At 41.1% G+C, this 13826-nt stretch overlaps 1 protein-coding gene across 3 annotated transcripts in view; it reads left to right on the top strand.

Annotated features, from left to right (window-relative positions):
• Immp2l (inner mitochondrial membrane peptidase subunit 2) overlaps positions 1-13826 on the top strand; it is a 910609-nt gene that overhangs the window by 35105 nt on the left and 861678 nt on the right. For all 3 annotated transcript variants that reach the window (XM_085830318.1, XM_029484783.2, XM_029484782.2), the window contains exon 3: positions 8632-8768. In XM_085830318.1, coding sequence (XP_085686444.1) covers positions 8632-8768 — 137 coding nt within the window. The remainder of the gene's footprint in view (positions 1-8631; positions 8769-13826) is intronic.

Here is a 13826-nt window from a genome sequence, read left to right on the forward strand (position 1 = left end):
TATATGGACACACATGCCTTTGTGTGTGTGCGCACGTGTGTGTTTTGAATGATTTTGGAGTTGCATGGCAGATATTCATGTGTCCCTCTTAAAAAATGTCTGATATTGATAGCTTGATATTTTCCCCTCCTTTTAAAATGCTACTATGACTGATTAGATTGTAAGTTAAATTGTATCTAAAGTGCTTATTGCTTTCCTCTTACTACCATCAGACTTTCTACACAACTTTTACAGTGTTTATAATTGGGATGGCCTGGCACCTATTTATTACTTGGGTTGCCGTGGATACATGACTGATCATTTTGTACAGGTTGAAGTGTAAGTGGACTCAAGAAGTGTTCCAGATGAATTCAGGCATTCTCAAACTGTAACAAGTGGTTACGGAGGAGGAGGAGTTGATCGTGGGCGCTTATGTGGCTGAGGTCAGCATCACCGAGAAGCCTTCACTTACAGCTGCTGAATACCAGCTGGTAAATACAATTTCACCTGAATCTGAATGCTTATTTAAAATTATTCTCAATTTAAGCACTTCAGCAATGAACCAGGTGTGCTTGCTTCTTAAAGCAATAATTTTCTCAGAAGCAAAGCTTTAACCTTCATCACTTGCATACATTACTAGTCAAACGAGGTAGCTGCCAAGCAGTTTTCCTTTTTATGTGGGTTATTTTAGTGCTGTCTTGTTATTGTTTAAAGTTTGTATTTTGAGAGGAAGCTGGCACTCATTAATTTGGTAGTTTTCAGCATTTAAAATATGAACAAAAATCTAGAGATGTCATTGGGATTATTCTTAGGCAATGCATGCAGTAGGTAAGGTAAAAATGATAAGTTTTACCAAAATGTCAGTGCCATAGAACGTTAACATTTTGATTTGGTATGCATGGGAATGGATGAAGACCTGAGTAAATGAGTACTGTTGAGACGAGTATGGCCAGGCTAAGGACCCCAGTGCTGGAGTTTCCTGGTTGGTGTGTCTCCATCACAGTGCATGGCCCACTGGACCCCAGCTTTCTGAATGTGCATCTGTCATGTCTTCATTCTCTGTGCCCCCTCTTAGGGCAGTCCCCTACACAGTGCAGTACAAGTGGAACCAGCAGAGGGAACTTGTCTGTTCACAGTGGCCAGGCAAAGGGATGCTCCCACAAGTAGTGCTCAAGTAAAGTTGAGTGGAGCATATTCTTTGCATGAGTGTGAGCCATAGGGCAGGCAGAATCCAGAGCTAATAGTTACATGTTGCCACTTTGCAACAGATTTTGAGGAGTCTGGGAGGTGGGGTGAGAACATTGCAGCTTCGTAGGTTTTCAGGCTGTTTTGTGGATATGTCCAGAGGAGTGAGCAGTGGGTTTGGGGAAGAAGTAGGAGATGGATTGCTGCTGGGCTCAGTGACCTGAATGTCTTCCCCCTGCTTTTTTTTTTTTTTTTTTTTTTTTCCCTTTCTTTTGGTTTATGGAGTCTTACTTGTGACTCTGTAGATCCAAGGTTGCTTTCTCACAAAAGGGCAGGTGCTGTCAAATCAGATCCAGGGTGGAGTCCAGCCGTAAAGGCCTGTCTTTTGGGTTATGGCAGGACTGGCTATCAGTTACACTATCTTTTGCAAACTTACCAACAAACTAATGTCATTTTCCTTAAGGGCATGGAGAGAATTGCCCTACAAAGTGGGATGGGGAACCATTGTTTCTACTATTTTCCAGGGTCCTGAAGAACTGTACTCAGACTTCAGGTCTCAGCTTTATAAGCAGTCTGGAGAGAGAGAGAGAGAGAGAGAGAGAGAGAGAGAGAGAGAGAGAGAGAGAGAGAGAGAGAGAGAGAGAGAGAGAGAGCCCGTGACCGAGGGAAGACCTAGTTAGTTTTCAAGTTTTCCATGTTTTTGAGTAGGTTGACTTGATTAACCCTGGAGAGAACCCCCAGTGTTTTGTTTCTGTCTCTTTTCTGTTGAATTCCATAGACTGTGCAGGGTTTTCCTTGGTCTAGAAAAAGGGGGGGGGGATATGGAGTGAGGGGTGGGGGAACAGATGTCATGAGCACTACCATTCACAGGACCCCAGTGCCTTAGATACTTGGTATGAAAAAGCCCTACCTGGGCCAGTCTCAGGGAGATGGCAAGGCCTTCCCCTGGTCCCTGGGTCTGTCTCAGGGAGATAGCAAGGCCTTCCCCTAGTCCCTGAGCAGATGTTGACAAAGGTCAGAAAGTATCAGCCACATTTTCCTCTTTCCAGATGTTCACTGCTTGAGATTGCTTCCCCATAAAGATCCCCAACAAGATTAACTAAATCTGCCTCCTCTTTTGGCCATAGACCATAAATTAGCCTCTTTCACACTCACTTGTATAAAATTATTGCTCTGAGTTCTGGGCTACTGCTGGTGTGTCTCCATCAGAATGCATAACCCAACCAAACTCAGCTTTTCTGTTTATCTGAACCTGTGTGTCTATCTTCCATTCATTCCTTTGTTGCCCCAGTCTGGTCAATCTCAAAGCCATGAAGGTAGAATCAGCTGTGCATGGACATGGAAATGTACTGTGTGGGAACTAAGGCGGGTATAGGAGAAGGAGGGGGAGGGAGGATAGCCTCCTCCCGGCCAGAGTTCCTCCTATGCTCTGGGCAGGTGGACATGGGAGGGCTGCCAGACGCTTTCCACTCGGCCCCGGGTGGGCATCTAAGCCACTGACCCCACTCGATGGAGGGGGGTGTGGACAAGGGGCAGCCCCTGACTGGGGACCCCAGGGTGACACCCTGTAGCCCTGGGGTTATGGGAGAGAGGGCTGAGGGAGAGAGGTTCCAACTCAGGTGAGAGTAAGCGCAGAGGGCCTTTATGAACAGAGACAGTCTATGTTTTTAGAGCTTTATTGTAGAAAGGCAGGGGGAAAGAGAGAAGGTAAAAGAGAGAGATTGGCCATGGCCAAAAGGAGAGAAAGGGGAAAGGAGAGAGAGAAGAAAGGCTAGAGTAAGAGAGAGAGAGAGAGAGAGAGAGAGAGAGAGAGAGAGAGAGAGAGAGAGCAAGAGGGAGAGGGGGTAAAAGAGTGAGAGGAGAGAATAAGGAGAGCAAGAGGAGAGAGTGAGGTGGGGCCAAGCAGCCCCTCTTATGGTGGTAGGCTGTTATCTTTACTGTTGCTAGGTAACTAGAAGGAGTCTAGCCTGAAGGTCAGAAGCTTGAGACATTGTCTATGTGACTGCTAACCATGCTTCTCCTATGGGGGCTGTGTGTGGGGGTGGTGGTAACTTCGACAGGAGCCAGAGTTTCAGGAGACATGTGGGAACTCCAACTGCCCCATGTAGGTGAATTATCACCACTGGGTCCTGGGGTTCAGACCTCAACTCAACTGGAGACCAGACTGTATTTGCATAGCCCAGTGCCCCACAGCACTGTTCATTTTTTCATTTGTGTGTGGTTCCCTCTGAATGTGGTAGCTGCAGTCTTTTAAAAGCATTTTATTATCATGAGACATATGGTCCTTCCTCAATCAGAGAAGACAGGATTGTACTGAACCTCCCCTCAGAGCATCTGAAAACACCAACCTCTCACTTCCTTCACTTGTCTTTTACTTTTCCGCTTCTCCTTTGGCTCAGAGCACTATCTGAATGCCATCAAGTGGGTGTACTTCTCTCGTGCTTCTAATAGTCCCTTAACTGAAGAATCCTTGCTCTGCCTTTATTGTGTGGTAGATAGTGGCAGTCCTGTGAAGAACTTCATGAACTTTCTTAAACTGTGAGCCAAAGGCAGTCAGCTCTTCCTCCTATAAAACTTCTTCAGAGTTTTTTTTTTTTTTTTTCACAGCAGCAAAAGAACAACTAACACACATTGCAAATCATGTAGTAAAAGAACTTTTAAAAACATTAAAGATCCCAAAGCAGCTCCAGCTAGCAGTGTTTTCAAAGAGACTGAGCTAATGAAATATGAAGTGGAGGAAAATTAATCTCTTTTATCTGAATGAAGCTAAACTGCACTGGAATATGCAGGATTATATTTGGAGCCATGCACTTAAGTGGATCTCTGTGAGTTTAAGGCCTACCTGGTCCTGAATAGCCAGAGCTACATAGTAAGACCCTGTCTTAAAAACAAACAAACAAATAAATAAAACAAAACAACAAACCTAACCATCTCTGCAATCCTGGGGATTCAAAGTTTTCTTTTGACCTCCTCAGGCACCAGGCACACAGTGGTGCACACAGATACATGCAGGGAAAACATATGTAACATAAAATTGAATCTTAAAAATAAAACAAAATTTGAAAAGTCAAAAGTATTCTATTGTTAAATCAAATGGATGGTCTGTTTAAAAGTATATTACATATACTTTTACATATACTTGTGGATGTCTATAAAAGGAGTTAATAAATGTATTTGGATTATAGATGAAATATAGAAGAGAAATTAGTTGTAGTAAGGTCTTACATTAAAGTTGTGTCTAAATGGATGAAATGTGTCAAATGGACTTCTTATTTCATTGATGCAGTACTTGAAGCTGCTCATAGGAATATTGGGCATCCTAGGCCAGACAGCTTCCTTGGGTGACAGATGTAGGGACTCACACATAAATTTAAGATTACAGTTGGTGGATGAGTTGGAATGAAAAATGTTTTTAAATTGCTTATTTCTAAAGTTAGTTTGTAGTTACATTTATTTCTATTTGATATAAAAGATTACATGTTAGGGCGATATCAGGATTATGCAGTATATATTGAAAGCTGCAAAAAACTTACTGCTCTTCATTTTTTACCATGCACACATACATACCTCTGTCATAATGACAGTTACAGTCATTACACAGGAACCAGTCCACATATGGTGGTTTCACCCTTGTCGTACAGTGAAGGCTTTAAAAAGGAGTTGGTTATTAGGATATTCATATTTCAGTTTAGATGGAGATGGAGGAAAAGATCCTTTGGTACATGATAGAAAATAATTTCTTGATTTGTACCTAACAGTTATTTTTGTTTTGGAACAGGGTTTTACTATGTAACCTTGTCTAGATTGGCATCCCCTCTGTAGACCACCACTGTGTCCAAGTTCTAGGCTTTTTTTTTTTTTTTTTTAAATGAAATATAACAGACTTTGGATACTTTGTGGTTTTTAGTTGCTTCTTTCTTTGGTGTGGGAGTTTGTATAAGTAGGCATATGAGTGAGGAGTGCAGGGTTGGAAACAGTGTGTCTTCATGTTGCATGTGGCCAGTGTTGGAAAGCTACTGCCATAGGTGGACAACTCTGGAGAATGTTGTGTTCTGTTGCAGTCTGAAAAGCAGTGGGCTCTCAATTCACATGTCTCTAGTAATCTCACAAACGAAAAATTCCCTCAAGATAAAATGAAGTACTCCCCTAGACTTAATAGGTAGATCGGTGACTCTATCAGTTTTTGTCAAATATGCAGCACCATTCTTTTTTTCCCAAGCCCCTCTTTCTTGCCTAGTATGTAATGGTTAAATTGTATTGTTCAGAGACTAGAGAGATGGCTCGTGGTCAGGAGCACATACTGCTCCTACAGAGGACCTGAGCTCTGTTCCCAGCTCTTGCCTCCAGTGGCTCCCAACTGCCTATAACTCCAGCTTCAGTGGTCTCATAGGCACTGCATGTGTATGTATATCCTCCAGCCTCACCTATATAATTAATTACAAAATTAAACTAAATCTTAAAGCTTTCCTTTAAAATTATGTAGTTCCCCCAAAATCCTAAGATGTAAGTATCTGGGAAGAATTTGGCGATCACCTTTCTATGTACATATGAATTAATATGTAATATTGGGTTTCATTGTGACATTTTCATGCATGTGTATAATGCATTCATGCATTACACTTTCTTGTCCCCAGTTACTTTTTTTTTTTTTTAATGCTTGTTTCTCTTTTCCCTTCATTCCTTTATCGTCATGAATTTTCCAGGTCTTTTTTTCTTCTTCTCATGTTAGTGTTATGACCAACATCTGACATTAAACCACTCAAGGGCAGAGAGATTTGTTTTGCTTACAGTTTCAGTGTGTTGTGGGACTGCTGGAGCCACTCTCCTCAGGTCAGAGGTCAGAGGAAATAGAAGGGAGTGTGGGGACAGAGATGAGGCAGAACCTTCAGTTGCATGCCTTCTTCCTTCTTCAACCTTCTCAAAACAGCTCTGTTGACTGGGACCAACCATCCAAACAGTGATGTTGTGGCATCCAAAGTACATATATACATACATACATACACACACACACACACACACACACACACATGCATACCTACACACAAACACATATACATACACACATGTGTGTGTGTATATATGTATGTATATATATATTTATATATACACACCAAAATACTTCTTGTCTTATCATATAGTTTTTGCTTGTTAACATTTCTATGATACAAATATCATCCCAGCATTGCTGTGGGAGCTTAAAGAAAGAAAAGAAAAAGAAAGAAAGAACGAGAGAAAGAAAGAAATAAAGAGAGAAAGAAAGAGAGAAAGAAAAGAAACAAAAAAGAAGGAAAAGCCCAAATTAAGTTTTAGCCTATGCCTTTCTAGCAGATACTTGGTCTAATTGTGTTTTCACACCTTCTGGATCTACTTTCAAGAAGACAAGAAGTCTGAAGTTTCCTGGGAAGCAAGCTGATTTTAAGTTTTCAGTCGAAGGAATTTCATGATTAGAAAAAAGAAAGAAAGAGAGAGAGAGAGAGAGAGAGAGAGAGAGAGAGAGAGAGAGAGAGAGAGAGAGAGAGAGAGAAGAGAAGAGAGAAAGAGAGAGAGAGAAAGAAAAGAAAAGAAAAGAAAAGAAAAGAAAAGAAAAGAAAAGAAAAAAAAGAAAAAAAAACAGTTCTCTGTGATTCCAGATGGGAGCTGTCTTCCTTTTCTGGTCCTGACATGTACATGGATCCTGTGTAAATACAACAGTGAACAAATGTAATTTATCTTTCTTATCCAGGGGCATTCGTATTTGCTTCTTTTCTAGTCTAACAGGATGGCATGGCTTGATCCTTTATTTTACTATTTTTCACTGTGTGAGGCTTTGAGGGGGGAATCTCTGGATTCCTAGAAAATCTGTTAATCACATGGTTGCAGGCCCGGGGATGGATGCAGGCACATTGAATGCTTGTGCAGTGATTTCCTCCCCAGCTATCTACCACACACTTCCTTGTAGAATTAGGACTTCTTTTCCAGCAGCAGTTTTAAATGATAGGAAGTGATCTATTCCCGGGTGAAAGTGGTGTGAGACAGTTATGCCGCCTTCATGATGCTGGGGGCATAGGGCCTTTTTATTGTGTTACTTGGCAGTCTTCATAGTTTTCATTTCATAGCTTGAGATGGCTACTTTTGTTTCTAATATTAACCAAATTTTGCATTGCCAAATTTTGGTTCTTCAAGTCTTCAGAGCCAAGTCAATAACTATACAGGTTAAGAGATAGGTTCCTTTCCCTTTCCCTTTTCCTTTTCCTTTCCTTCCCCTTCCCCGTCCCCGTCCCCGTCCCCGTCCCCGTCCCCGTCCCCGTCCCCGTCCCCGTCCCCGTCCCCGTCCCCGTCCCCGTCCCCGTCCCCGTCCCCGTCCCCGTCCCCGTCCCCGTCCCCGTCCCCGTCCCCGTCCCCGTCCCCTTTCCCTTCCCTTTCCTTTCTTCCCTCTCCTCTCCTCTCTTCCCTCCCCTCTTTCCCTTCCTCCCCTCCTCTCTCCAACTCCCTTCCCTTCCCCTCTCCCCTTCTCTCCTCTCTCCCTTCTTCTTAATTCAGTGCCTCTTGAAGGGCAGGATCTGGGAGTCAGGTTCTGAGATAACTCCAACTCATAAGTCCTAGTAGATGAAAGAAGTGAGGGTTTAGGTATTCAATAAGTGGGTAGAATATTTATAACTTCTTCAGGAGGCTGCTACTCTATGAATTCTGTCCCCCACTTCCAACTGACCTTGTTTGCCAAATCCCAGAGTGTCATGGAAATGGAAGATTGTCATGTGCTCTGGAAACGCATTATAAACACAACAGGGCAGTATGAACAACCAGCTGGAAAGCCAGTGGGCAACGGTGTCACTCTGAACAGGTCCATCTCTGCTAGGTCTGATATCTTGTTTTTCCCAGTCACCACTGCCATGTGATGCGAGTCAGGTATCCGTAGTGCTTGCTGGATGGGTGCACTTGGATAGAAGTGCAGGGAAGAGGGAGAGGATCTCGGAATGGAGAACAAAAGCCTTGCTTGGCAGGGAACTTGGGAAGAAAGGCAGCAGGGCATGATGTTGCTGTTAAGGGTACACTTTGGGAATTTGAAATACTTTCTGAAGGCATTAAACATGTCTCACTAAACATATTAGGAAAATATTATGCTTCTGTACTGTTAGAGTGACAGAAAAAGATTTACTTTTGGAATAGTTTTTTTTTTTTTCCCCTAACTTTTCCACTGACATTTCTTAAGTAGAGAAGCTGAAAAGACATAAGTGAATCCATGCATTTCCCATTTGGGACTCAAAACTGGCTTATGCATGGGCGTGGACTATGCAAAGAAACAGCGTTGCTATTCTTTAGCTACATTTTCCTTTCTTTTATGCTGTTGAGCAAACCGAAGCCTTTGTGGATGTTAAGCACAGGCTCTACCCTGAGCAGCCAATTCTTAGTTTTCCTGGGTTTTTTTGATGGCTTCGCTTCTCTGTTTTCTCTAGGCTAATTTTCTATCTGCTGTCTTTGTGCATCTAGGTATGGCACAGGCACAAAGCTGGGCGAGAAGATGCTTCAAGGCCTTTTGCAAAGGCTTCTTCGTGGCGGTGCCCGTGGCAGTCACTTTCTTGGATCGCGTGGCCTGCGTGGCTCGGGTGGAAGGATCGTCGATGCAGGTGAGAAGGAGATCAGCTCCCTCCTGGAAAGCAGTGCTGCATCCTTGCTCAAGTACCAGAGAGAAGAGCTTGCCTTAGTATTTCTGTGCTGTGACCTGAAAGGTTTCAAAAACCATTGAAACTAATATCTCACCTTACCAAGTTTCTTTAAAAGGCCTTCTGATATACTATGATTGCAGTCAGAGTAGAGGTGATTTGAATAAATTATCAAGTGTGTCTCACGGTCTGTGTACTTTGATTTTTCTGTGAATTATCAATGGGAAACTTAAAGGAAATTTACTAAATGACATCATTTTCTGTGACTATGACTACGTTTATACAGCTCTTTAAGACAAAATTAGCTGGGTGGTGGTAGTACATAACTTTAATCCCAGCACTTGAGAGATAGAGGCAGGTATGTTTTTGTGAGTTCAAGGCAGCCGAGTCTGAGAGAGTATCAGAATAGCCCAGGCTACACAAAGAAACCCTGTTTCAAAAACACAAAAAATAACCCACCAACAACAAAAAAGATGAAGTTAGTACAGTTGCAAGATTTGTTTAGGTGAGATTCAGTTACTCATTAACACATAGTTTTCGGGGCCTAGCAAACACAGAAGTGGATGCTCACAGTCAGCTATTGGATGGATCACAGGGCCCCCAATGGAGGAGCTAGAGAAAATATCCAAGGAGCTAAAGAGACCTGCAACCCTGTAGGTGCAACATTATGAACTAACCAGTACCCCGGAGTTCTTGTCTCTAGCTGCATATGTATCAAAAGATGGCCTAGTTGGTCATCACTGGAAAGAGAGGCCCATTGGACACACAAACTTTATATGCCCCAGTACAGGGGAACGCCAGGGCCAAAAAGTGGGAGTGGGTGGGTGGGAGGGTATGGGGGACTTTTGGGATAGCATTGGAAATGTAAATGAGGAAATACCTAATAAAAAAAAATAGGAAAAAAAAACCCCAAAAAAACCACATAGTTTTAGTTTATAGAAAAATCTATGTAACTGATTCCAAGCATTCTATTATGCTCTGTGAGTGAGTTGTTGATTAAAATACATTTAAAATATTTTAATCATTGTGTGTGTTCAAACATGTACATGCTATAGTACATATGTAGAGGTCAGAAGATAATTTTGGAGAGTAGGGGTTCATTTGTGTTCCAGGTTGATTCCAGGCCAGCTCAGCAAGCATTTTTATCTACTTAGTTATCTTGTCAACCCACTTTGATTAGAAATATCAAATGTAGCTTATAGAAGAACTTTGAAGTGGAGATTTCAAAAAATTCTGTACAAATAATTTTGTGGAATAATTTAGAGAAGATCTTATTAAGGAATATTGTTTACAAACTAATTGTGTGAGTAGGCTTATGCAGCTAAGCAGCACTTGCACTTTGTAACAGGATTTCCTTGGTTTGTCATCAGCATGTTTTAAGTTCATGCTTTGTGCTGAATAGCTCTGTAAAACACATACATAAAGTGAATATATAGACTTTCTAGAGGTTATGATTATGTAGAGTAATCCAGTTAGTTTTTTCCTTTCATTTTTCTTAGAGCTAGTTGAAGCACCAGGTTTAGGGAATAAGGATGGATGTACTTCATCACAATCAGACTCCTTCCTCAGTCGGGAAGGGAAGGAAGTTCAGGAGGCTGTTAAGTAGTGGCCTCCAGGGGAAGCCAACGGGACAGCTACATTGAATAAATTGGATGACTAGTAACTATTTACTGTATTTGAAGACAGTATTTTTAGACACAGCTGTGATGAACTGAACAGGCCTACACCCTGGGGTTCAACAGATTTTTCACGATTAGAATAAAATCATGCCTTTACATTTCTCTTGTTGTGGGCAATCTCTAGATGTCTTGGTACATCCTATAAGAAACTATCTTGATTGTGTTTTTGGTTGAGGCCTGAAAGTCTTATCTGGTATAATGCTTTGGATAGTCCCATGAAGAAGGGAACTCTGGATTGCCAAGGTGTCCTTGTATTAAAGTTTAAAAATATGAAAGGAGGTCAGAGAAACTAAGACAAGAAAGAAAAACACAACAAAGAGAGAAGAAAGCAAATGACAAAAGCGTAAAGGTCAGTTAAGTGATATGGGATGATGGAAGAAATTAGTGTTTAGCATGGGTCAGGACAGAGGATATAAGCCAGAGTCTCAGACAGAGCTGTGCTACTCTTGAGACTGATAGGAGTCTGTGTATGACACTCCCTCCTCCCTGGGTTTATTCAATTAAGGCTTGACACATGACATATCTCTGCTACATGTTCGTGTGCTTACCTAATCACTTATTCTGCATAGTCATGTTCATTGACAAATCAGTGCCATTTGGAATTAATATAGTGTAATTTAGAAATCTGGTTCTGTGGTGGTTTGAATGAAAATAAGCCTCATAGGCCCATAAGGAGGTGGCACTATTGGGAGCTATGGCCTTGTTGGAGTAGATGTAGCCTTGTTGGAGGAAGTGTATCACTGAGAGTGGGGCTTTAAGGTCTCAGTTGCTCAAACCATGTCCAGTGTCTCATTTTCTTCCTGATGTTTGGAATCCAAATGTAGAACCTTCAGCTCCTTCTGCAGCACATTATCTGCCTGTGTGCTACCCTGCTTCCCACTATGATAAAATGGACTAAATCTCTGAATTGTAAGCCTGCCCCAATTAAATGATTTTTTTTTTTTTTTTTTTTTTTTTTTTTGGTGAGAGTTGCTGACATGAGTTGTTCAAGGTCCCCTGAGCTCCATTGTCTAGTTCTCACTCTTCAGTCTGGAAGAGCCTTGTTGGAGCCAAAAAGCATTCTGCTTCCCCATGGAATCCTTTGGGGACCCCAAGATTAATCAGCTTAGGACCCTGCCTGACCAAACCTATCCTAATTTTATCTGCCGGCCATCCCAGTTGGGTCCAACTAGGACACAGCCTGAAGAGTAGGATCCAGCCAGGACACAGCCTGCAGAGTGGGGTCTGCCTGAGGCACAGCCAGCAGAGTCTGGTACCCTGACCTCAATTGTCTGGCCCAAAGCTCCCCACACCTTCCAGAGAAGTCCTGTTGCCATCAGGATCATCTAGCCAACACCAGGGAAAACCAGATGCCTAAAGGAGAGAATAAGAACACAGTCAACAAGACTGAGGGCAATATGGCATCACCAGAGCCCAGCCATCCTGCTGCAACACATCCTGGATATCCCAAGAAAATTGAAGCACAAGAAGAGAATCTTAAATTCAGTCTTATAGAGATGATAGAGGTAAAAAGGACATAAATAAGTTTCCTCGAACTACAGGAAAATACATTCAAATAGGTAGAGGCATTAAAAGAGGAAGTAAATAGATATAAAGAAATACAGGAAAATAGAAACAGGTGAAGGATATGAATAAAACTGTCCAAGTCCTAAAAAGGGAAATAGAAGTAATAAACAAGACAATCTCAGACAATCCTGGAGATGGAAAAATCCAAGAAAGAAAACAGGAACTTCCAGACACAAGCATCAATGACAGAATATAGGAGATGGAAGAGAGACTCAGGCATAGAAGATATGATTGAAGAAGTCAATGTATCAGTCAAAAAATGCAAAATCTAAAAAGTTCATGATATAGAATATCTAGGAAATTTAAGGACACTATGAAAAGACCAAACCTAAGAATAATAGGAATAAAAGAAGGAGAAGGCCCCCAGCTCAAAGGCCCAGAAAACATCTTCAACAAAATCATAAAAAATTTAAAGAATTTTCATACTAGTGCATTAAAAGTACACACAAAGGCTCTAGGAAAAACAACAACAACCAAACAACCAAGAAGCAAACAGGCCCAGGAGGAGTAGAGAGAAGGAAAACTCAAGGCTGAAATCAATCAGTTAGAAATAAAGAGAAAAATACAAAGAATCAACAAAACCAAGAACTGGTTATTTGAGAAAAATCAACAAGATAGACAAAACCCTTAGCCAAATTAACAAAAATCCTGAGAAACAGTATCCAAATTAATAAAATCAGAAATGAAAAAGGAGATATAACAACAGACACTGATGAAACTAAAAGAATCATTAGATCTTACTTCAAAAGCCTGTACTCCACAAAATTGGAAAATGTAAATGAAATGGATAATTTTTTAGACACATACCAATTATTAAAATTAATCAAGATCAGATAAACTATCTGAATAGTCCTATGATGCTTAAGGAAATAGAAGCAGTCATTAAAATCTCCTAACCAAAAACATCCCTGAGCCAGATGGTTTTAGTTCATAATTCTACTAGACTTTACAAGAAGAACTAATGCCAATACTCCTCAAACTACTCCACAAAATAGAAATAGAAGGAATATTGCCAAACTAATTCTATAAGGCCACAGTCACCCTGATACCTAAACCACACAAAGACTCAACAAAGAAAGAGTTTCAGACCATTTTATGAACATTGGTGTAAAAATAATATAATACTCATAAACAGAATCCAAGAACATATCAAAGACATCATCCATCATGACCAAGTAGGCTTTATTCCAGGGATGCAGAGGCAGCTCAATATATGAAGATCCATGAACGTAATCCACTACATAAACAAAAAGAAAGAAAAAAAAATCCCATGATCATCTCACTAGATGCTGAAAAAGCATTTGACAAAATCCAATGCCCCTTCATGATAAAAAAATCTTTGAGAGAGCAGAGATGCAAGGTGCATACCTAAACAAAATACAGACAATACACGGCAAGTGAATAGACAACATCAAATTAAGTGGAGAGAAACTTAAAGCATTTCCACTAAAATTGGGGACAAGACAAGACTGTTCATTCTTTCCCTATCTCTTCAATATAGTACTTGAAATTCTAGCAATAGCAATAAGGCAACTAAAGAACATCAAGGGGGCACAAATTGGAAAGGAAGAATTCAAAGTATTTCTATTCACAGATAATACGATAGCATATATAAGGGACCCCAAAAATTCTACCAGAGAACTCCTACAGCTGATAAACACCTTCAGTAAAGTGGCTGCATACAGAATTAAATGAATCAGTAGCCCTCCTCTACACCTGTGATAAACAGGCTGAGAAAGAAGTTAGAAAAATAGTACCCCACTCAATAGTCACAAGT

Source organism: Mus caroli, unplaced genomic scaffold (assembly GCF_978045245.1).
Source record: "Mus caroli unplaced genomic scaffold, Mus_caroli_1 scaffold_14, whole genome shotgun sequence".
NCBI classification, from domain to species: Eukaryota; Metazoa; Chordata; class Mammalia; order Rodentia; family Muridae; genus Mus; species Mus caroli.